The 22,284-nt window shown below is 36.7% G+C and overlaps 1 protein-coding gene across 1 annotated transcript; it reads right to left on the bottom strand.

Annotated features, from left to right (window-relative positions):
* Positions 1 to 524: 524 nt before the first annotated feature.
* CDK18 (cyclin dependent kinase 18) lies at positions 525 to 19,803 on the bottom strand. The gene is made up of 15 exons (XM_015817794.1): positions 19,660 to 19,803; positions 13,175 to 13,293; positions 12,709 to 12,834; positions 11,287 to 11,343; positions 10,254 to 10,368; positions 9,885 to 9,979; positions 9,091 to 9,153; positions 8,760 to 8,883; positions 8,061 to 8,181; positions 7,511 to 7,608; positions 6,528 to 6,633; positions 5,838 to 5,880; positions 2,292 to 2,382; positions 1,610 to 1,687; positions 525 to 748 (listed from the first exon to the last, which is right to left on the bottom strand). Exons 1-15 carry the CDS (start codon positions 19,781 to 19,783, stop codon positions 714 to 716), a joined length of 1,395 nt encoding a protein of 464 aa, XP_015673280.1. The 5' UTR covers positions 19,784 to 19,803; the 3' UTR covers positions 525 to 713.
* Positions 19,804 to 22,284: the final 2,481 nt, after the last annotated feature.

Below are 22,284 nucleotides of genomic sequence, written 5' to 3' on the forward strand. Positions count from 1 at the left end.
GAGAAAATTTAAATTTAGTAAATATTTTGATATGCCTAAGTACTAAGGGCCTAAGAACATCTATCAAAACACCTTTCTTCCTCACTCCATCCTTTCTCCTTTTAGAATTGAGAACATTTCTTAAAAAATAGAGCAAAGGTAACTCAAAGAAAACAGACTTTTAAATTGTTATTGTAGTTGCCCTTGTTAAACCTTCATGTTTCTTTTTTCAGTTTAAAGGCAGAGGGAGAGGGATTTGGATAAAAATCAGTGCTTTCCACTGTTACTTCATACTCATCATATCTGAGAGGCATCATAGAAATCATCTCATGATGAGGAAAATAATGGAATTCAAAACATCGGTTATGATAAGACATTGAAGAAGCAAAGCTGATGTGGATTCCACGACTGGATTGCTTCCATCCAGAACAGCAGCCTCAATATTTCAGAGGCCACTCACCATCTGATGCAGATTCTTCCCCAGGTGGCATATTCCACTTGCTGTATGCTGTATGAAGAATGGGAGCTTTACAATGTCTCTCTTTTCCTTTCTCACTGGAGAAAGAGGCGGGATTTTGAGAAAAAGCTGTACTGCATGCCTGAGATTGCAAGACAGCTCATGTTCAGTAGATGCCACCCCTTCTTTTTCTGGGATGGACTATCTGGGATCCAGTGGTCCTCTCTCTTCTCAGTGTTTCCATCTTCAAAGTGATTGGATGAATGAACAAACAGGCTTAAAATATGCTTTGCCGCCTATTCTTTCCTCGAGCTGTAGAAATAAGGAAGGAGAAAAAATAGATAATCATGGGCCATGGACCATGGACCAAAATCTGTGACTTGGAAGATGGGATTAAAAAAGGGAGATTTCATCAAGATTCCTTCCTCTACTTTATATATATATAGGAGGAATGGAAATTAATATATTATTATATATATATTATTATTGATATATCAATAATATCAATCATAAAAATCATCATAAAAGTTTACTATCTTATTTGTAAATTCAACTATATTTTGAAGCTTCATTTGACTGCAGCTCAAGCCTCAGAATTTTGTGGAAATATTTTAAAAAGTGTCACTTTCAAATACAAAGAATACTACAGGAAATATAAAAGACTTATGCTGGATATGATTTAAAAAAACACACACCACTAGTTTGTTTTGTTGTGTCCCCAAAAAGTATGTGGGAAGAATGTTTCGTTCCCCTGTCTCTCGCTCCTCGCTCTGGCAAAATATTGCCACATCTTACCTTCCAGCTTGACTTTTCCTGCCATGGCAGCTGGGTCTGCTGGGAGTTAAACTACAGTAACATTTGGAGGGCCTAATGCACCACCTTCTGGAATTCCTTATATATTAATTTACCTGGGTTTTATGAGTTTTCATGTGCTATGACTATCTCATCTGTGAATGATCAACCATGATATATAACTAGCAAATATATACTGTATTTATTTTTAGAACAACAGTATAGATCACCATCTCTATGTCATGAGATCTGATCCTTAGAACATATTTGGAGATCTGGTTGCTATGAACATCATCAATTTATTATCAGAAAAATATAGAAAATGAAAGATTTATGCATAGCCTTCAGTCAAACTGTTCTCCAGGAGAAGGTGGTACCTACCAACATGCTGGAAACTTGAGCCTCGGCAACCAGGGTCTTTCTGAAGTTCAATTTCCTTCAAAGAGAAGATGGAGGCAGCTAGAGGAGAGGAGAGGGAAACAGAAGTCATGGATTGCATTTGTTAGAGGTCATTAGCCATTCTGATTCACTCTGTGTATGTGACCCAGAAGCCCCACAGTGGATGGACCTCTACAGTAAGTACACCTGTAGAAGACTGATTGGATTAGTGTTGCTGTTATCCACTGGATGTTATTTATGTTACCAAAGTTCTGGTAGTAGCTTTCTTCCCACATCTTCCTCTCTTTTGAAAAATTGCATTTCTTGGATTTTATTTCTCTCACTTCTGCCTTTTTAAAAAAATATTTTACACATTTATTTTCCATGCTTGGGCTCTGGATTTCTGAGGCTAAAATGGAGATGTTTTCAAAGTGACAATGAAAAGCAAAACATGTACAAACAATAAAATGCAGCTATCAACTGTGCTGCACAGCAACCTGTACCTTAACTCTTGTTAGGGAAGTTTGATACTTCTAAAACTTTACTGTGACTAATTGCCTGAAGTAAAAGGTCCTTTGAAAGGATCAGGGAAAGGACTTAATCTGATACAAAACAATTGTTTTATTCATTCTTTGGAGGTATTATTAAGTCATCTTATGTCACAATGTTCCCACTGTATGCTTACTCTCAGGAAGGAGGTGGACCCGTTCATCTAAGATCATAAAGTAGGGATGTCGTAGAGCTGATTCAGCAGAGATACGTTGTTTGGCTTCATACTTAGAGGGAAAAAAAGACTTGAGTCCATATTTGCACAGTGATTTTACACATCATTCCCAGATGCTGATTCATTGTGTGGCTGCAGAATTTTTAAATAATTGATTGATCTGAAGATATTACTCTGCAGAAGAATCATAAATGCTTGGTTGAATAGTATGATGGGAGAGGCAAACTATGCTAGAAAACATAAAATGAAACATTATTTTGCTAACAATATAATTTCCCTAATGTCCTTTGGAATTTAGTGGAGGTGCAGTACAAGTTGAGCCATTTGTTTTAAATCTGTCAAACCTATGACCCCCCAAATTATTCTGCAAAATTGCATCCTGTCTGGTTTCTTCAGTCTGCAGTCAGGCAAAACTCTGTACCTTAGAAAATCTATGTTTTTATTTTAGTTTTGGCTCAGTAAGGGGAAGTTAAGCAATTACTGCAAAGCCAAACAACGTCTCCTACAAAAGTCAGAACAGGACAAAAGAATCTTGGCAGCAGAAACAGAACAAAGCAGCACAATAATCAAGAAATCTGAGACTTGGTAGCATCATAGATCAGACTTAGAATGGAGGAACATTTATGCCTTTTCGTTGGAATGATCAGACATTTTATGTTCCTGTGTAGGAATCTTCTCTGAGGACTGGTTTACTATTTCATTTCCACCACCGCTATTTTTGTTTTTCTGAAGCTGCCAATCTTACTGTTTGAATTGATGGTTTCCTGGCCAATTACAGTGGCATTATATTGGTTCTGATTGGCGCTCCAAACTGTATTCCCCAGCTCACCAGGATTATTAAGCTGATTTCATCGCCAATATCTGTAAAACAGGGCCAGTTGACTAAGAACCAGAAGTGCTGTGGAATGCAACCTTGAGACTTGATGGTTCAAGTAGCATCATTCTGGATAAACCTCATTCTATTGGCACAGCATCCTTGCCACAGCATTTAGTAATAGCAATTATTTTGATCTGAACTTGCCAGCCATGTCATTTTTATCTATATTATATCTGCCTGCAAGCTGGGGTAGAACTACGATACTCACATGGCAAGGATGATAAATGAATTATGTTCCCAATGGCCTCGGCCCCAATATTGGTCTTGTAATCCTATATGCCAGGCCTGTTCTGAGTTGCATACTGTGGTATTTGTGCATTCAAGAGTCACTACCGTGAATAAATGATCCATTCAAAGAGGTTTTTGGCCTTTGGACTGTTCAAATATACCACTGCCAAGCTGAAACAGGTATGTGTTCCACTTGAAAATTGAAGTATCTTCTGAGCACTAGGTAATGCTATCCTAGCTGGTTTCAAATGACTTTGTAGTGTAATATGCCTACTGATTTTTAAAAACATAGGAATACCTCTTTAACAGTTCAGATTAAATCCCTCCAGGACAATTTGCTATCTGTCAATAGATATCTACTTAATTTTGTAATACTGACTCCGATAGTTATTTTTGAAATGGTCAAACTCTCTCTGAAAGAGTTGATTCAAGAATTCTCCAGGACTTTCAGATCTTGCTCTTAAACAGCAAGCAGGAGATGTGGACAGGGCAGCTGTTGCTCAGCTTTGGTTAATGTGCCAGTTAGATCATGATTCATCATGATCACATCATGATCATCACTCACATCACTCAGCAGTAATACTGCTACTAGTGCCATGTGGAGTTGCACAATCCCCTCTCCTGGGATAAATCAGGCAATGCCTTGTCAGAATCAAATCTGTCCATCCATCTGGTCATACAGAGCGTGTTGTAGGTTTTTCCCTTGTAAATTCCATAGGGCACGAACCAGGTGCTGGGCCTTCTCAGTGATGTTCCTCCTTGGAATACCCTCCCTCCCATAGATAAAGAGGACTCTGACTTGCTGGAACTCCATGAACAGATCAAAACAATTTTATTTCAAGGCATGTTTGCCCCTTAGTTTAACTTGCTTGGTTCTAAGGATGTCTGTGATGTAACATATTTTTTAATAGTATTTTTATTTCATATTTTTTTACTTCTGGCTTTTTTTTTGCATCCCATACATTAGAATTGGGTTAGGCTATAAATATTTAATAAATATTTATTAAGTGGGAACTAGCCATCGGCTGTTTTCCTGTTCTAACACTTTTAGATGCAACCTGAAACCTGCATAAGATCCAGCAACCAATCAAATTCAACTGGCAGCAGCTTCCTACAATTCAGTTTAAGACTGCCTAGATGCAGAGTTTGGGGATTAGAACCATTCTTTGGTTCTTTCTCAACCTTTTCCCCTTTCTACAGATGCACACCCACAGCCCACATACACACTGATTAATACTTGAGAGAATTTTGCAACTGATGTTTATAAAATATTTTCCTTAATTGCTCAACATGGCTTCCTTTGCATAAATAAAGAAAAATAAATAAATAAAGGAGAGAAGCAACCTAGAACTAAGGAGAAACTTCCTGACAGTTAGAACAATTAACCAGTGGAACAACCTGCCTCCAGAAGCGGTGAATGCTCCAACACTGGAAGTTTTTAAGAAGAAACTGGACAGCCATTTGTCTGAAATGGTATAGGGTTACCTGCCTGAGCAGGGGGCTGGACTTGATGACCTCCAAGGTCCCTTCCAACTTTATTATTATTATTATTAAATATGGAATCATTATCATCCCAGTGCATTTTAAATTGCTGTTTTCTTCTTCTTCTTCTTCTTCTTCTTCTTCTTCTTCTTCTTCTTCTTCTTCTTCTTCTTCTTCTTCTTCTTCTTCTTCTTCTTCTTCTTCTTCTTCTTCTTCTTCTTCTTCTTCTTCTTCTTCTTCTTCTTCTTCTTCTTCTTCTTCTTCTTCTTCTTCTTCTTCAGTGAACATTTAGAAACAGTGATTTGGAGAAGATAATTCAAATGTCAGGAAGAAGGAAAGGTTGGGAATGCAGCAAGATGATGCAGCTTTGTGAAATTACTCAGAAAAATCAAGAGAAATGATTAGAATTTACCAGAAAAATCAATCAAATAAATTTTTTAGATGATTGCTAACCTGACTGGATTTAGAATATCACTGCAATCATATTTACTTTAAAACAAGACTATAATCAATTTGTCTTGTGCGACATGCATTCTTCCTTTAAACAATTGTACATACTTGTACTTCAGAAATAAGATGATAAAATAAGATCATATTGAGAAAAAAAGTTATTTGGTGACCACAAAAGGTCAAAATGAGGAGAGGACAGCACTATTTTCAGCACCCATTTATAGAACTTCAGCACTAAGAATCTTAACTTGTTTCACTTATAGAATAAAAACTGTCAACTAGGAGAATCAAGGGGATCAGCAGGAGTAACCGTCTGGGAAGATTTCTTTGGACACACAGTCCCTCCATGAATTCTCAGGAAGGAAACCAAAGATATTGAATCCCTTCAGCACACGGGTAGTAGTGGTGAAGTATCTGAGGGTTGAGCTGTGGCATTTCTGATATCTGGCTTAGCAGGGAAGGTCACTTACCAGGAGGAGATTTGTCAAAAGGTCAATTCCTTCTGTGTCCAGCCTGCAAAAGAAGAAAGTATTGCTATATTTGGGAGACTCTTCAAGCACTTGGCTATTACTGCAGGACTAACATCTGAATGCAGATTCCAGCTCTGGTTAAAAGGGCCAGTTTCAAAGAAAAATGACCCAGATCAATTTCCTCAAAAGTTTGGATTCTGAGTGGCCCCATTAGGTGGTGATGGTGGAAACTGTAAGTCCAATATGCCTGGAGGACAGCAAGCTGCATAAGCTAATTACAAAAAATATTCATTTTATCAGTTGGAAATTTGAGTTCTTTCTTAAGGTAGAGATGACAGTGCAGTAAAAAAAAAGCCTAGTCTTTACCTTTGCAGTTTGAAATTCAAAGCACTACTGCCATCTAGTGGCAGCCCCAGAAAAGAAAGCAAAGTTGCCCCTCAATTCCTCAATCTCAGACAGAATAAGAATGAAACATGTTGCATTGGGACACAGAAAAATCCTCTGTGTTTACCGAGGACAGTGCAGACAATCAACCAACTTTCCCAAGAGTTCTTTATATCATCATTTATTCTCTCTGTCTCTTTCTTTAGTTATTTCTAAGAGGACTGCTAATATTTTGCCCCTTGTAGTACTTCCAAACAACAGCTATGATCCATAATAAATTGGCCCTCTCCTTGATTCTGCCTATACCTGGGTGCATGATTTATCAAGGGTTGGGCTCGATATTGTGTGAATTGGTAAGATTTGAACTCCTCATTGGATGTGATGCCTGGCCAAGATTCCTCTGCAGGAGTTCCTGCAAGAAAAAAAGGATTGGATTAACACTTTTTCTAGATCCATATGCAGCACGGCATGAGATGGCATATATATCTATCATGGGATTTAGGGGTTAGGGTTAGGGTCTGAAAATTTCAAATAATAAAACCAAAATTAAGAAATTCAAACCCACTAGAATACTTCTTTCCTTTATATTGTAGACAAATATTAAAATGCATTCTCTGTAGGGTAGAGCAATGTAGAAATCAAGGAAAGCATTAGACAAGTGTTATTCAACCTTGGCACTTGAAGATGTGCTGGGGAATTCTAGGAGTTGAAGTCCACACATCTTCATGTAACCAAGGTTGAGAAATACTGCATTAGGTTGGCAAAACTAAAAATGTTCTAGATGAGCACAGCTTGATATTAAATAATGGTTATGGTTATGGATTTACCATTTCCATCATCCTCAGTTCCTTTCAGTAAGAAATACCACACAACGAATCTGAGAAATTGTGCTCCCCCAAATGTATCCATCATTTTGCTATGGCGCCTTTGGGAAGAAGAATAAAACTCCTGCCTTGTAATTCCCTGCAATCCATGTTTTCCTATTCCAAATACCTGCAGTTTTTATCTCTGTTTTATTTCTCTGGCAACAATGGCTCATATAATAATATTATATAATAATATTCATCATTTTTTGAGAATACAAAGCATGAATACGAACTTAACTACACAAGTGCACCTATTTGGTAAAATAAAATCTGAAGGCATCATTTGGGTTGTCTCGCTATAGCACTTTTTCTTGAGTTCCATGTATTCTAATCTTTCCCTGCTAATTTACATATTGTCGTTTTTTTAAAAAAAATATTGCATTATCTTCTGTTCAGTACAGAAACAGAATGAAGAAGACTCACCCAACATTCTGAATATTAAATTAAGTTCTTCTTTCACGGTGGATCCTGGGAACATTGGACGTCCTGTGACCATTTCATAGTGTATGCAACCCACGCCCCTAAAAGGAGAAGTCTTATGAAATAGAGTGGAGCAGTGTGCTATCTCCTATGTTGCCTTGTCTATCTCTCATTAATTCAGTCTTCTTAGAGGATGCTGAATCCTGAATGATCTCAGAAGATCATGCAAGAAAGATTATTTTTTCATATTGAATTCCTAACCAGACAAGAGGCAAGGAGCATGAAGGAATCAGCCACAAAAATCTAATTTCTTCCATCCTCTGCAACATCCTTCCCCTGAGAATTTGATTATGCTACAGTAAGTGGGTACTTGCAAACTGCACTGCCATCTTGTTTAGAAGATGGTCTGCAACATTATAAAGGCTATGCCATCAGCATGTGGTAGAATTTGGAAAAAGTATGTATTGAGGGCAGCCAAACTACGATTTCCTAATTTTAAAAAGAACTACAGGAAGGATAATCACTTTCACCCATGCACAGACATTAGGCTTACCACATGTCTATGGGAGTGGAATATTCTGTAGATCCTAGTAGGACATCAGGAGGTCGGTACCACAATGTGACCACTTCATTGGAATATGTTTTTGTTGGGACAGACTTGGCTCTGGCTAGACCTGAGGACAAAACAAATGCCGGTGAGATTTAGTGGCAGCTATTAATCAAGATTTATATTAAACCCATATTTGTTTTACAAAAACTCACCTTGTTTTTACAAAAAAAGTCCAATGTCCCTCAATGCTTATTTCTCACAATCTCATCACTTGTGTAAAAGTCCAGTTTATTTGTAAATAATATATAGGAAAATATTAGAAAAGAAAAGGGTGGGGGGGAAGTTTCTTGAGATGTGTGACCCTAATATTAACAGTATCTATCAAAATTGTTCTGAAGGCCAACATATTATTTCACCCGCCCCCCCCCCAAAAAAAAACTTAGGGATCCCATGGGGAGCCTGCTAGGTGGTTGCATGATATTAGGTGATTACTATTTCTCGTGTTCTTTGCTTTTCCATGCTTTTATTTTGATTTATGTTCAGTATTTTAAGATTGGCGATGTTGTTTTAATTGTGCTGTGTTTATATGATGCCCAGAGTCACATTATGTGAGATGGCCATATTAATTTGCCAAACAAACAAACAAACAAATAAATGTCATTACTCTGAAAGCCAAGGAGATGGTCTCATTCACTAACTTACCAAAGTCAGCAAGTTTTAGTTCTCCTTTTCCATTAATAAGCAGATTCTGTGGCTTGAGATCTCTGTGTAGGATCTTATGCAGATGGCAGTAGGATAAACCACGAAGCAGCTGGAACATGAAAATCTTGAAGCAAGAGAAGATCGGAGAAGAAATAATTGGTACCATTCACAGAAATGCTAATGATCAAGTGTTGGGAATTATGTAAACAGTAATCCAGTATATTTGTAAGACACCAAATACAGAAGGGATGCACAATTCTCTCATACGTTTATTTTACAAGAGAAGCCTCTGCAAAGGCCAATCTTTATAACCATCTACCTGTCTACTCACCTTCACATTGTACATGCTCATCAGATTCCCACAGTTATCCAGGTACTGTTTCAGGTCGCTGTCCTGCAAAGATAAACATGTCCTGAGGGCATAACTTGCTATGAGAAATAAGACGCCCACAATTTCTTCAGTGTTAGAAAATGCAAATCCAATTATGTTCCCCAGGACTTCAGAAGAACAAGGTATGTTTGCAACTTGTTATTACCTCCAACAAAACATAGATTATAGGTTTATTATACAACTTTGAACGATGCAACCTGTTCAGAGGTTTGTTGCAGCATGTAAAATGAATACACAGGTACAAGTAACTGTTAAATAAAAAGATAAAAAGCAGTTCATCTAGCAAACATACCCAATCCAGATGCTATTTAAATGTTTGTTTTTTGATAAACACATCTATTCCAGAAAATTCAAGTTTTCCCAATTCAAAACCACATTTTGCTACTGCTAAGAAAATGCCATTTCTTTCTGATTTCTCTTATGCACACATCATTTGCATTTCTATTTAAGGCAACTTCGTTCACCTTTTCTGGAAAGCTTGGCAAATGAATAAGACTGAGTACATACTATGACTGAGTAAACAAAATTGCTATCTGTACTACCTGGAGCACAGTTAAACCATGTCCGGGAACAATAAGTGAACATTCTCCAGAGAGTTCTAATGGATGCTATTGATTAGCTAACAGTTAAAACAAAACCAAGAATCTCAGCATTGCTCAGGATGTTACTGATGTACTCCAGGCAGGTGCCCGAGTCAGCTATGCTTTCCCTTAGAAAGGGATCCGTAGACTTACCAGATATTCAAAAACAAGAGTGAGGGAGCATTTTGTGTGAATGATATCGTGGAGAGTCACAATGTTGGCATGCTTTAGATTCTTCAGTAAGGAAACTGTAAGACAAAGCATAGCAGTATCAACCATAGATCATCTGAAGGTGTTGGAGCTATGAGCTGGAATCAGAGGCTCATCTTCATCCAGATTGGTTGGTCTATCAATTACCAGTAATTCCCAGGAAACTTGAGACAAATCATAGGAGGTGAAAACTAAGATATCTGGAAGAACCATGTTAGGGAAAATTGATAACCTGTGAACCCTTAGGAATATAGCTAGAATATTGCTGTATGTTGCTAACAGGGATTTGGAAACCCCAAACGTGTGTCTTACCTTCCCGTATAGCTGTGCAAGGTGCTCCTTCTTCATGTTCCAACCTGATCTCCTTCAGCGCAACAAGATTCTTGGTGAGTTTGCTGCGTCCTTTAAATACAGTAGCATAAGTGCCCTGTGAAGAAAGTTTGTAGCACAATGAAAGTAAGTAGCACAAAATGCAATATATTTTACATCTCTCTCTTTCTCATTCTGGGCCTCCTGAACTTAAGGAATTCACTCCTTAAACTTTTTTAAATTGGATTTAAAAATTCTCCATTGTCACCATCTGCCAAACAAATTCTACAGAAAAGCTTGATCTAATTTATTATTGTTAGTCCCCCCCCCCACATTTTTAAAAAAACATTTGGTCAACTCAAAGCTGCAAACTTATCTAATATTCCTTCCTTCTTCTATCTTCCCACAACAAAAACCCTGTGAGGTGGGTTGGGCTGAGAGAAAGTGGCTCAAGGTCATTCAGACAGCTTTCTTTCTTAAGGGAGCCTAGAACTCACAGTCTCCTAGTTTCTAGACCAGCACATTACCCACTACACCAATTTTGCTATTTTCCTCCTCCTGTCCATTCTAATATGGAAAATGCATTTAATTTAGGAAGCGTGCTCTGAATGGCCATGATGAGCGGCAGAGATCAATATCTTCGTGTCATCTGGTGACAAGCATGGCATGTGAACTGCAATTTGGAATATAAAAGGAATAAATGCTAGAAGATATGAATTAACTAATGAAATACAAGGAAAAAATATGTTATATGAAGCTATAAAGAAAAGGATATAATAAATTCCAATGAAGATACAGTAGTCTGATATGCTCTAAGCCTAGGCACCCAATAGTAACTATTTTTTTATGCAGATAAATTCTATAGTTGTGTTTAAATTCAGTTCAGAATTAGAGAGATTTTAAACATTTGAATTCCTATATGTTAAATGTCTGTCTCCCAAAGCAGATTGCAAAAGGTAAAAATTATCACAAAGATACAACAGCAACTTGCAAAGGATGATGGATGGGACTGATCATTGTTTCAGATTATTCTTACCTCCCCCAACTTTTCCAGTTTAACATAGGTTTCCATCTTGCCAAACCCAATGTCTGACTGTTAAAAAAAGGAAGAAATATAAGTACAAAATACAGTATTAAGAAACTCACAACACAGGCCAACACATATCTATTAAGAAGTCTAGTCCATATGATTTAACTTTCAGGAGAAGCTTACCAATAACCATTCTGTAAAAATGTATTGCTTAAAATAAATTCTCTGGGAAATAAATGAAGACAGGTCCTTGAACTTGCAGCTCAACATCATGCATCAGTTACCTGTGCACAGTCATCAGCCAATGGCTGTGAAGAACCAGCCATTTGACATTCAAGAATCTGGACATCACTTGGTTCTTTCCCGTTGAGGAGCTTAAAACATGACCACTCACATTCTTGTCTTTGTTTGGGGTGTTTTGCAGAAAACAATATTTCTCATATTTACTTCTCAAATGGCCTGTTACTTTGGTCAGCACATAATCCTCACATTAAAAGTGAGGATTGGCTGGGTGATTCTTTCCTTTGCTTATGAAATATAAACATATTGATCCAAGGGTCAAAGTAACCAGACTAATTCTCCAGATATTCCCCCGACCTTTTGTCTGATACTAGAAATCACAAATAGTTTTGGTCCTCACAGACTCTATTTCCACAGAATATTATAATGGTTGAACAACTAACATTATCTACTGTGTTTAGGTTGAATTTCATTCAGCAAATATGGCATCTGTTTCCAAAACAATATATAGCACTAATAAAGATGACAGATTCATGGATCAATCCTTCCAGACGGTAAGAGATTTTCTATGTGGATGTATTAAAGATACTTGGTTCATATTTCCCATTTTAATATATTTACTATTCAACAGCAGGTGGTGGTAAAGACACAATTTTTAAATAACAACAACAAGATTTTAAGAAGTATTTCATTCTCAGTTCAATAAAGAAGTGTTATTAGCTGGATTAGAACTGGAATTTTTCATCTCTTGGTGAAACTGATTCTCTAGTTCAGGCAATCCTTGTTTAGCAACCACAACTGGGACGGGCAACTTGGTCATTAAGTGAAGTGGTCACTAAGTGAAACTATGACCGTGCTTCAGCTTTTCTTGGCTTTAGAGTCTTGCGAAGATCGTAAATTCAAGGACTGATTGCAAAGTTACTTTTTCATCACTGTCACTACAGTGAACAATAGCTAAACGAGTCAGTTGCTAAATGAGAACAACATGTATCAGCAAGGAAAAGTAGTAAAATTATTGTGCTACTTTACTGTGAAAAAATTTACATCTTTTCTTTTAAGCTGAAATTGTAAGAATCAAAAAAAATTCTAAGCAAACCATGAGCCGGTGTTTGCAGTGATGATGTGCTATGTGATGACACTGCAACCGAAACACAAAACTGTGGAAGCTCCAGCGTGCGTGAGACTCACCAGAGATGCCCGCCGTGACATCCTGCTGAGAGGCTTAGAAATCTCTGGATTTTCCATTTCTAGTTTTTGGAGGAATTCTGGGGGCAGGTGAATATCCATGGGCAGAGAGAGACGCTTGCTGACATCCTGGGAAGAAAAATAGCACATCACACATGACAAGATCTTCCAAACTGGATAGTGAGATCCAACTGCAAAACAATACAATACAGCTTTAATAACTGCCAGGTTAAATCTAGCATTAGCTGTTGTGGGAGCACTTCTAAACATGAACATATATACGATTATTATATAACAAAACATACCACATGTTAAAAGAAAACTAGACAGGCCACTGATATTTGAGGTCAGCTCCCTTCTGTTTCAAGCTTTCAAATTTATCTTCCTATGTTTAAAGGGAGGGGGGGGGAATCTCCCAGAACTCTATCAGCATCATTGGGCAAAACCTGTTTATTAGTTTGCAGGTTACCTCCATAGAAAAGCGGCGCTGGTTGCCATTTCGGTAATGCACAGAAGTTGGGGACCGGCCTTCCAAAGGTGAGGCAGAACTGGGCTGCATTCGGATATCCCTATTCAGGTGAGCCATATCTGATTAGAAAGGAAGAATAAATAGCAAATTACTAGGTGACTATAGAGACTGGCAATGCCAGGGACAATGTGTGGCTGAGATGAATACAAAGCAACCCAGAGAAAATTTAAAACTTTAAACCAGCAGGTTTAAGTATATGTCATAAAAAAAGGACAGACAAGCAAACAAACCCCACCCCAACTTTGTGTAAAAGCCCTTAAAGGCCAAACAACATTAAACATTATCCAAAAAATGTTCCACATTTGCAGACCTCTATTTATTTCAATCTGATGCTGGCATATGTACACATGTGTGTACACACACAATTGTAAACATACAATTAGCATATTAAACTGTCATTTTGGAAGTGAAGATCTCTTTTTCATACTGCAATGCTTCAGTGCTTTCACCAGAGTTCATGGAATTCCACAGACTAACACTGTGTTCCACAGATGCAGCTTAGTTCGCTCTGTGCTATGTTGCAATGTTGGTATACATCATGAGCTAAATATATTTCTTCAGATCTGGCTCCTGCATGCCAGAGCGTGCGCTTTTCAGAATCTCTTAGTAGTCTGTGTATCATATGCTATACAAATGCCTTCAGAGTTTCAGGTAGTTTGGAATTGTTTTAACTGTTATGGGCAAGGAAAAAGTACATTAATATCCCCTATCCCAGTAATTAGAGGGTGTTGGACAATCACATATCAGAGATCCCATGCGAAACACAATAAAATTGTCTAACTAGGATCCATAATGTAGAGGGAAAACATAGATCATTCCACACTGAATCCTGACCTTTTCTCAAGGAGAAGATCAAAACAGACACCTGTAAATTAATGTAGCATTTCCAAGCTTCTGAGACAGCCATCCCATATCCAAACTCAATTCTAGCTCAGAAACAGAGCCAAATAGGATCATTGTAAATAGTCGGAGTGTAGGGGATTAAATTAAATATTAGCAGTGCATGTTTCAATGACTTCTCTGCTTGTCATTAAAACAGTCCCTTTTTCAGACTTCTGCTGCTGCTCTAAGAGTCACAGAGACTTGAATGACTATTTCCTTATATTTGTGAGTGGTTCAAAGATATTTTTCCCCAAATAGTTTTTCAAGTGTAATTACTGGTCCTCTATCTACCTCTTCACTTGGTAACTGGTTATGCTATTGAGAAAAAATGACCATCGCCAAGAAATATAAGTGATCTCTTGAGAAAGTTCTGAAGTGTTGTTGAGCCACAAATGGAAAATGAGATCTGAAGGAAAGCAACCTTCCATGTGTAACTCCTTCTCCATGGTTCACAATTTGATGGCTATTGTTAAGAGAAGGTAGACCTTAGAGGGTTGTTCGGCAAAACACTTCACCTTTTTACTGAAGGGCTCCATTATATAATATTCACAGAATTTGCAGACACATTTCTATGAAAAGCGTGCAAATAAAAGAACATTTCATAATTATACCTCTCCTAACATAGCTGTACCACTTGCTTATTCCCAGCCCTTCTACAAGGTAATATCAGATTCTTTTACAGGGGACAGAAAAGATAGATGCAGGCATACAAAAGCTAAACACAGTTCGGATACAGAAACTACTAAAGCTGAGAGATGATTATCCAGCTTCTGCAGAACTAAATATATTCTTCATGGTTTCTAGCCTGAATTTATTTCCTTATATTTTAAACCAGGACTCTCCAAATTTGGCAACTGTAAAATTTGTGAACTTCAACTCCCAGAATTCCCCAGCCAGCATGAAAAGAAGACTCCAGTTACATTGATTTCTTTGAAAGATATCAACTTATAAAAATTATTTATTTATTAGCCTTGTTTGCCACTTATCTTGCCTAGAAGCTACCTAGGATGGGCAGCAGAAAATGCTGTCTACGTACTGACAATAAAATATTAGTTCAGGAGGTGCGTCATAAAGTCAACAGATTAAATGAGAGGAGAGAAGAACTGCTGGATCAAATAAACACATTTGATCACAGCTCCAAACAAAGTTTCTATCTCTCTATCTCCCCCTCCCCCCAATTCCTACAGCTGCCTCTGACTCTGCCTGCTTTATTTATCACAGAGATGTAAGGCATAGTATGAAAAGGCCAAATATCAGCATGTGGACTTATGAGCAAACAAAAATACAATATTTAATTTGTCTAAAACATACCCCCCTCCTAGGCTTGGCTTGCAGTTTACAATTCCACCAGCTGGGAGTTACCTCCCATGGCAAGCATGATTTTCAATTTACTTGGAGAGTTGTCCAAATTCTGATAAATCTGGATCTATTGCACAGCTTAAAACAATAGCCTGCCTTGATTAACTCATCTCTCAGGCCTAAAAATCTGCAAACCAACTTAAAAGTAGCTTAGAGTTCTCAAATGTTGGTTTACCTCCATCCATTTGAAGAACCAAAACCATTCTCAAAATGTTCAATGTAAGAACAATGTACAGAAAATAATAATCTGCATTTAAAATGACAAATTTGGGGAGGCCATTTCAGCCATAATCTAAACCGATAAGTTTCTAGATTCCATGGATATATTGGGAGGCAGGCAAAGCAGTGAAAAGATTTCATACCAGCCTCAGATGTGTGGCACAAAGTTTCTACTAGTCTGCAAAAACAAAGGAAAAAAATCCTGTTGATCTAGGTTTCCTGAATATAGTATATTTATCTCAGGAATGTATTGTAGCAGATACAGAACAAAATCTAAATTCACATATATGGTCAAAAGCTATAAGGCAATTGATTTGGAAGATTTCTCATTAAACATCAGAATGTAGATGTCCAAATAAAAAAAATCAAATTAAGAGATGATTAGTGAGAGAAAACAATATGAAAATAAAACAGTAAGTAGCATGTTGACTTGTACACTCTAGCTGTCTGATGAAGCAGGGCAGGTAGTCCTCCTTTAATGACTGCAATTTTTTCTATCTTCTTGCACTTCTCTTTTTCTTTACTTTTAATATTTTTCTTAGTTTGTATTAATATTTTATCTTTGCATCTGAAAACTTCAATAAAATTATTTAAAAAAGAGAGAGGGGGGGGAAAGTGAGACATCACATGACTGCAACTTATAGTTTCACCACCAGCTTCTCCATTGTCCAGAACCTGCCAGTGAAGCTTGCAAAAGGCAATCATGTGACCGTGGGACTCAGTGAATGTCATAAATGCATGCCAGTTGCAAAGCACTCAAATGACAATCATGTGACTGCAGGGACATTGCGACAGTCTCAAGCTTGAGGATGAGTCGTAAACCTACTTTTTTTAGCTCCACTTTAAATAGTTGGTGAATGTGGCCATTGACAAGGGAGGACTATCTGAATAGACAAGAAAGGAGAGAGGAGAGTATAAGAGAAACAATATTATCCTGTGCTAAAAGGCATAGATCAGTGTTTCTCAACCGTGACAATTTTAAGGCATGTGGACTTCAACTCCCAGAATTCCACAGCCAGCAATGTTGGCTGTGGAATTCTGGGAGTTGAAGTCCACATGCCTTAAAATTGTCAAGGTTGAGAAACACTGGCATAGATGATGTAGGAAACGTGGGAGGTGTTTGCATCCTAATCTTTTTGGCCAAAGGATTAGCTGGACTTGAAGGCAGCCGCTGGGAGAACATTGCAGAGACCTGTTCAATTCTGTTTCACTTTTAATGTGAATCACAGAAGGCTCTATGACTCAGCATACAGTATAATGAGGGCACATAAGGTATCAAAGTAAATTAAAAGAGAAATCACACACATTCTTCTGCCTTTGATGAGCCTCCCTTTTTTATCAATATATTTAAATACTGCCTCTGCAAAAACAAGCTTTGATCTCCTGGGGAACTAGGCCAGAATCTTCTTGCTTTGCTTGAAACAGAAGTCTTAATTACTTGGTTAAGCATTAACATTTCTGCTCAATTCTAAAGATCAAGCTCCACAAAAATATCCTTTAAATATGGCCTATTCAATTTTCTACCCATTACTGCTTGTACTCCAATAACTTTATCAATGAGAAAATTTGAACTGACAGCAATATCTTCCTTTATGGCTCATCTGTAGAGAACAGAGAAGGGGAACAAAAACAAAAAAGAGAGGCCTAAGCAATCTTCACAATTTGTCCAAGTTGATTCTGAGATGTTATAGAGAAGAGAATGATATCTACATATGTACTGCTGTTAACAGTCTTGAAGCTTTGTTTTATGGATCACAAAGTTCTCTAACTGAATGTGAATCACAAGGAGCCAGATGACAAGTAGTTTTTCCATATGGGCTTAAGACAGCAGAAGGTCTATTCAAAGGAAGAGTTGAAGGCATCATTTTCATAAATGGTTGGCAATTCTGAAAAACACATCACCAGCTTTATACCAGCAGCCTTTGCCAAATCCAAGGTGACACTGTCTAGAACTCCTTGTGCCCAGTCAGAAAATTGTTTGATTTTCCTTTTGTATGTTCTAGGCATTTCCTGTGCACATTATCTTAGTCAAATGAGATTATCTGAAAGAGTAGAATAAAGAGAACCAAAGCAAGGTTTAAATCTGATATGATTTTTCAGATTGCTAACATTGGTTAAAGTCTAGTTTTAAGTAAAAGTGATTAATTGAAGAAAGGTATCTGATCCTTATTTTGTTACAGCAATCAGGTCATATACAAAATAAAATAATAGGTACATGTAACTGTTTAACTGTTTTAAATACATATATATCCTATTCTTCAAAACAATCCAAGGCAAACTTACAAAATATCAAAACTAGAATAAAAATAATATAAAATTAAAAGCAACATATCATGCAATTACTGGCTGGCAGAGAAACAATTTTGTATTACATTTTTTGTATAGAGTCTGAAAGAATTATTCTGTAACACTGCATTATTATAGAAGCTTATTAATAATTATTTGTACAAAATTCCTTCTTTTTGGTTTATTAATAAGTATTGCTGGCACAAAAGTGAATAACGGAGAGGTAACATCTAAGGCAATTTTCTCCTATGGATACCAGAAGAATACAGTTAAACAAACAAATAAATGAATTATCGAATCATAAACCCAGAGCTCTTACTTAACACACAAATGACCAGGCTAAACTTATCCTACATTGGAGATATACGAAAGCCTAATTTTCTGGAGAAGACTATCATGCTGGAAAATATGGAAGGAAAGAGAAGGACAATGAACAGCAAAGTGAATTGCCTCAATTATAGTGGAAGGGGATACACGACTGAAATATCTGAAGGAGTAATGTCAGGGATAGATCCTCCTGGAGAAAATCTAGGTAGGTGGACAACTAACAGTTGACACCGAATTGATGGCACATAATCAACCAATCAACCAACCACCCAACCACCAAATCAACACTTAATGAGAAGATTAGATTTCAATGGAAGAATGAATTTAAAGGTAAAAACCTGAAATGTCTAAATATAACCAAGCATATATATTCAGTTAATAAATATTTAACACAAAACTTGAAAAAGGTACAAGATTGTCCTCTCAATAGTCAGATGTATTATGTATAAATCACAAAACATGACATATTAGATCTTCACTGCAGTTTGGTTTTTCCAATATTCCAATACTAAGTAGACACTGAATAGCTTTGACCAATGTGTTTCTTCTACTCTCACATTCAAATATAACTCATTAATTTATATAAATAAATTTATATAAACAAAATGGGAGAGAACTATTGTAGAATCTCAGCTACACCTTGAACTTTTTCTTACATTTGGGGTGCTTCCCAGGCACATCCACCAGAGGTTCAATGAATCTTCTGATATGAAAGGAAACTACTTGGAGAGATTATTCCATAATTCCCTCCCCCCCCTTTTTAAAAACAAAACAAAACCCTGGTCTGCTTTGTTACTTTTTAAATTAATGGTATTTCATTTTGTGAACTGTCTTGTAGACCCACAAGATGACACAGAAATGTGTTTTCAAATAAATAAGCAAGCAAGCCATGGTGTCCTGGTTCACTACCTCAGAATAGGAGGTGTGCACAAAACAGGAAATGTGCAGTGTTTCCAAACTGGAACAAACAGTCCTATCTGAAATAATCGGTTGTTGAAACAGCCTAAATGTTTGGTTCCAACTCAAAATAAAACTCTCAGACACAGATTCTTGTTGTTGTGCTGAGACCACATTCAACCTGAACTTACCTGAGAACAGCCTGCTTTCTTTCCAGCACTGAAAGAACATTTTCTGTACAGTCAAAATGGCTATTTCAAGCTCAAGATGTTTTGAATTTGAAACACCTTGCACTTGATAGATTGTGATGGTTAACAACAAGGCCTTGCTCCCATGAGGTGTGGATCCCTGTAATCTGAGGACTTCAGCTGTTTAGTTTTTGAAATGGTTTTGGACACCCTAGTTTACCCACTTAACATTTTAATGCTGTTGTCCTCCCCTCCTCAACTTCTTACCTTCATTTTTCCTGTTGTTGAGCTGATTGAATTGCTCTGTAAATTCTACCAGGGATTCCTCAATAGTCTCTGTCCTAGGAACTGAAAGGGAAAAACGGCGCTTGAATGTTTTCATCTTGTTCATTTTATTCCGTAGAGCCAGTCAACAGCAGAATCTGATAGGAAAGAAAAGCAAAATGATGACACTCAGTTTATTCATAGAAATGCAACTGTAGATATAGAATATGAAATTCTGATTTCCATTGAAATCACACTCACAGCAAATTAAATAGTTCCCTCTTGCATTTCAATCAGCAGGGATTCATGAAAATATGGATTCAGTTTATTGGTTTGAAACAGATACAGTGGTAGCATACACCCAGAATTTGATCTGATCACTGAAAAAAGATGAGCGTATGCTTTACATCGGTGTTTTCTTAAACCCTTTAATAACATTTTTAAAAATGAGGACTGTCCATGACTTCTTATAATGGGGGACAAAAAGAGCCATTGAAATACATTTTAATTATAATTATTATTTTTCCTTAAATATAAATGCATTGATAAGTCCTAATGGGATCTACTGGTGTGGTTCATCAATGTCTGGAGAAATATATTTTTTTATATTTGGTAGTTGCTACAGTAAGTGTGAAAAGCCTGTTTTAGAAAGATTCATCAAAGCAAAATGTAGTAGGACTTTCTATGCATTTTTATTTAAAGGCTTGTACTCTTTGTGACCTTTCATTTACTTATTTACCTAGAAGATATATATAGCTGCCCAACTCACACAATCATGACTCTGGGCAGCATACATGAAATAAAACTCCCCAAAGAATATTGCAAATAAAAACTATAACACAACATACAACACATAAGCCAACATAACCACTACATAGAGGTGGGGATTACCAATCATACATTCAGTTTCTCAGAAGTTGGGCTCATTTATTATCCTGGCCCAATACCCTGGGGAAAGTCAATTTTATATAGCTTTTCTGAAGGCTAATGGGGTCAGGGCTATCCAAGTATCAGGGGGGAAATTGTTTGAAAGAGCAGGCACTGCATCAGAAAAGGATTGTCTCCCAGGTCCCATTGGATAACATTACTGGCCCTGGAATGTGCCCAACCTGTGAGACCATGTAGAATCGGCAGAAATAATTAGGCAGTCCTGCAAACATCACAATAACCATTATCTTTAATTATATCTCAAAGCATATTGGGAACCAGTACATTTAAAGGCTTCCAGTAATTCCTTGCCCGTCCCCAATTCTTTGACTGTAATATCCCTTCTTTATTCAGGAATAATTAATTGTTGGATAGAAATACTGAATGGCTCCAAATTCATAATTAAACTTTTCTTGAATCTTGGTTTACAGGAAACTATTTTGCAAATTGGATTGGCAACATTTTCAAACATGAAAGATAATTAGTTTCAATGAAGAAATACTTTACTATACTATTATGCTTTGTATATAAATTCTGACAAGACAGTGAATATATTGAAATATATTGTTGTTTGCAATTATTTTCGGTATCTTAAAGACAAGAGGAGATAGGTTTGAAGAGTATCTTCCAGCTTTTCAGGAAAGACTAAGTGCTCCATCTGCTTTATACCATGACAAATACATTTTAGTGATGAATGCTGCATCCTTCATCTGTTTCTGCTTGGTTTTTCAAAATCCATTTTATCAATTTTTCATTTAACTCAAAGTAAATAAAGCTATTAGTAAATCCACTGGAAAAAAGTCTTTCCCACACAGAAGAATAATCACAGTATATTCAGTGTTTTCAATTTATTCTGCCTTATTCTGATTCATCTAACCCAGTTTTGTCAGTGTTGACTCAAGGTTTTCATCACTATCTGAAGATGCAAGGGAATGAAAATAGGATTTTTTTTGCATGCAAAGCACATATACTGCCATAAATAGATCACATTATCAAAGACTCAAAGATTCCTGAATTCTACCCCATAGTATGTACAGTAAGCAAAATAAATTCTCTAAGACACTGCTAAAACTTAATACAACCACTAGTTCTAGTTTTAATGTAACAAAGATAACTTGAGCTAACTCCCTTCACCAGACTGTTTACTTGCCCATTTCCTCTAGTCCAAATCTGCACAGTGAACATTTTTGAATATAGGTAATTACAACATCAGATAGCTGACCTATAATTTTTTTTTGGATTTATAATTTAGTTATTAGGTAAATAAATTCTAGAACAAATTAATTCGGCCATAATAAATGATAAACAATTCAGCAGTTTTATAATGCCCATAAAGATTGTTTGGGACTAATTTTGTAGCCTATGGAAGTTTCTTTAAGAAATGTTAAGAGGCATTATCTTTTTCTTTTAGCTATGTAAAGCCAAATAAATAAATAAACAATTTGCTCATTTTTTATTCATATTAAATGGATTTTAACTAAACCAACTTTCTGGGCCTTTTCTGAAGAAGGAGAACCTCATAAAAAACAATACATGGCTAAAAGAATTAGATTACAATAATCTAGAACCGGATCCATGGGTATGAAGGGATGAATAATAAGTGTATTATCTGGGCAGACTTGTTTTGTTTTGTTTCAGCTCAGAAATAACTAATTGCGAGCAGCAAATGGCAAGAAAAAAACCCCCACATCCAATCCTCCA

Source organism: Protobothrops mucrosquamatus, unplaced genomic scaffold, assembly GCF_001527695.2.
Source record: "Protobothrops mucrosquamatus isolate PMUCROS unplaced genomic scaffold, P.Mucros_1.0 scaffold638, whole genome shotgun sequence".
NCBI classification, from domain to species: domain Eukaryota; kingdom Metazoa; phylum Chordata; class Lepidosauria; order Squamata; family Viperidae; genus Protobothrops; species Protobothrops mucrosquamatus.

Bases quoted from the DNA above. Each gene is read 5' to 3' on its own strand.
- CDK18 (XM_015817794.1), bottom strand. From the start codon at position 19,783: ATGAACAAGATGAAAACATTCAAGCGCCGTTTTTCCCTTTCAGTTCCT. The intron at 8,884-9,090 runs GTGAGTAGACAG...TCTTGCTTCAAG, and splicing joins TGAGCATGTACAATGTGAAG to ATTTTCATGTTCCAGCTGCT. The intron at 2,383-5,837 runs GTAAGTGACCTT...TTTCCCTCTAAG, and splicing joins TTTTGACAAATCTCCTCCTG to TATGAAGCCAAACAACGTAT.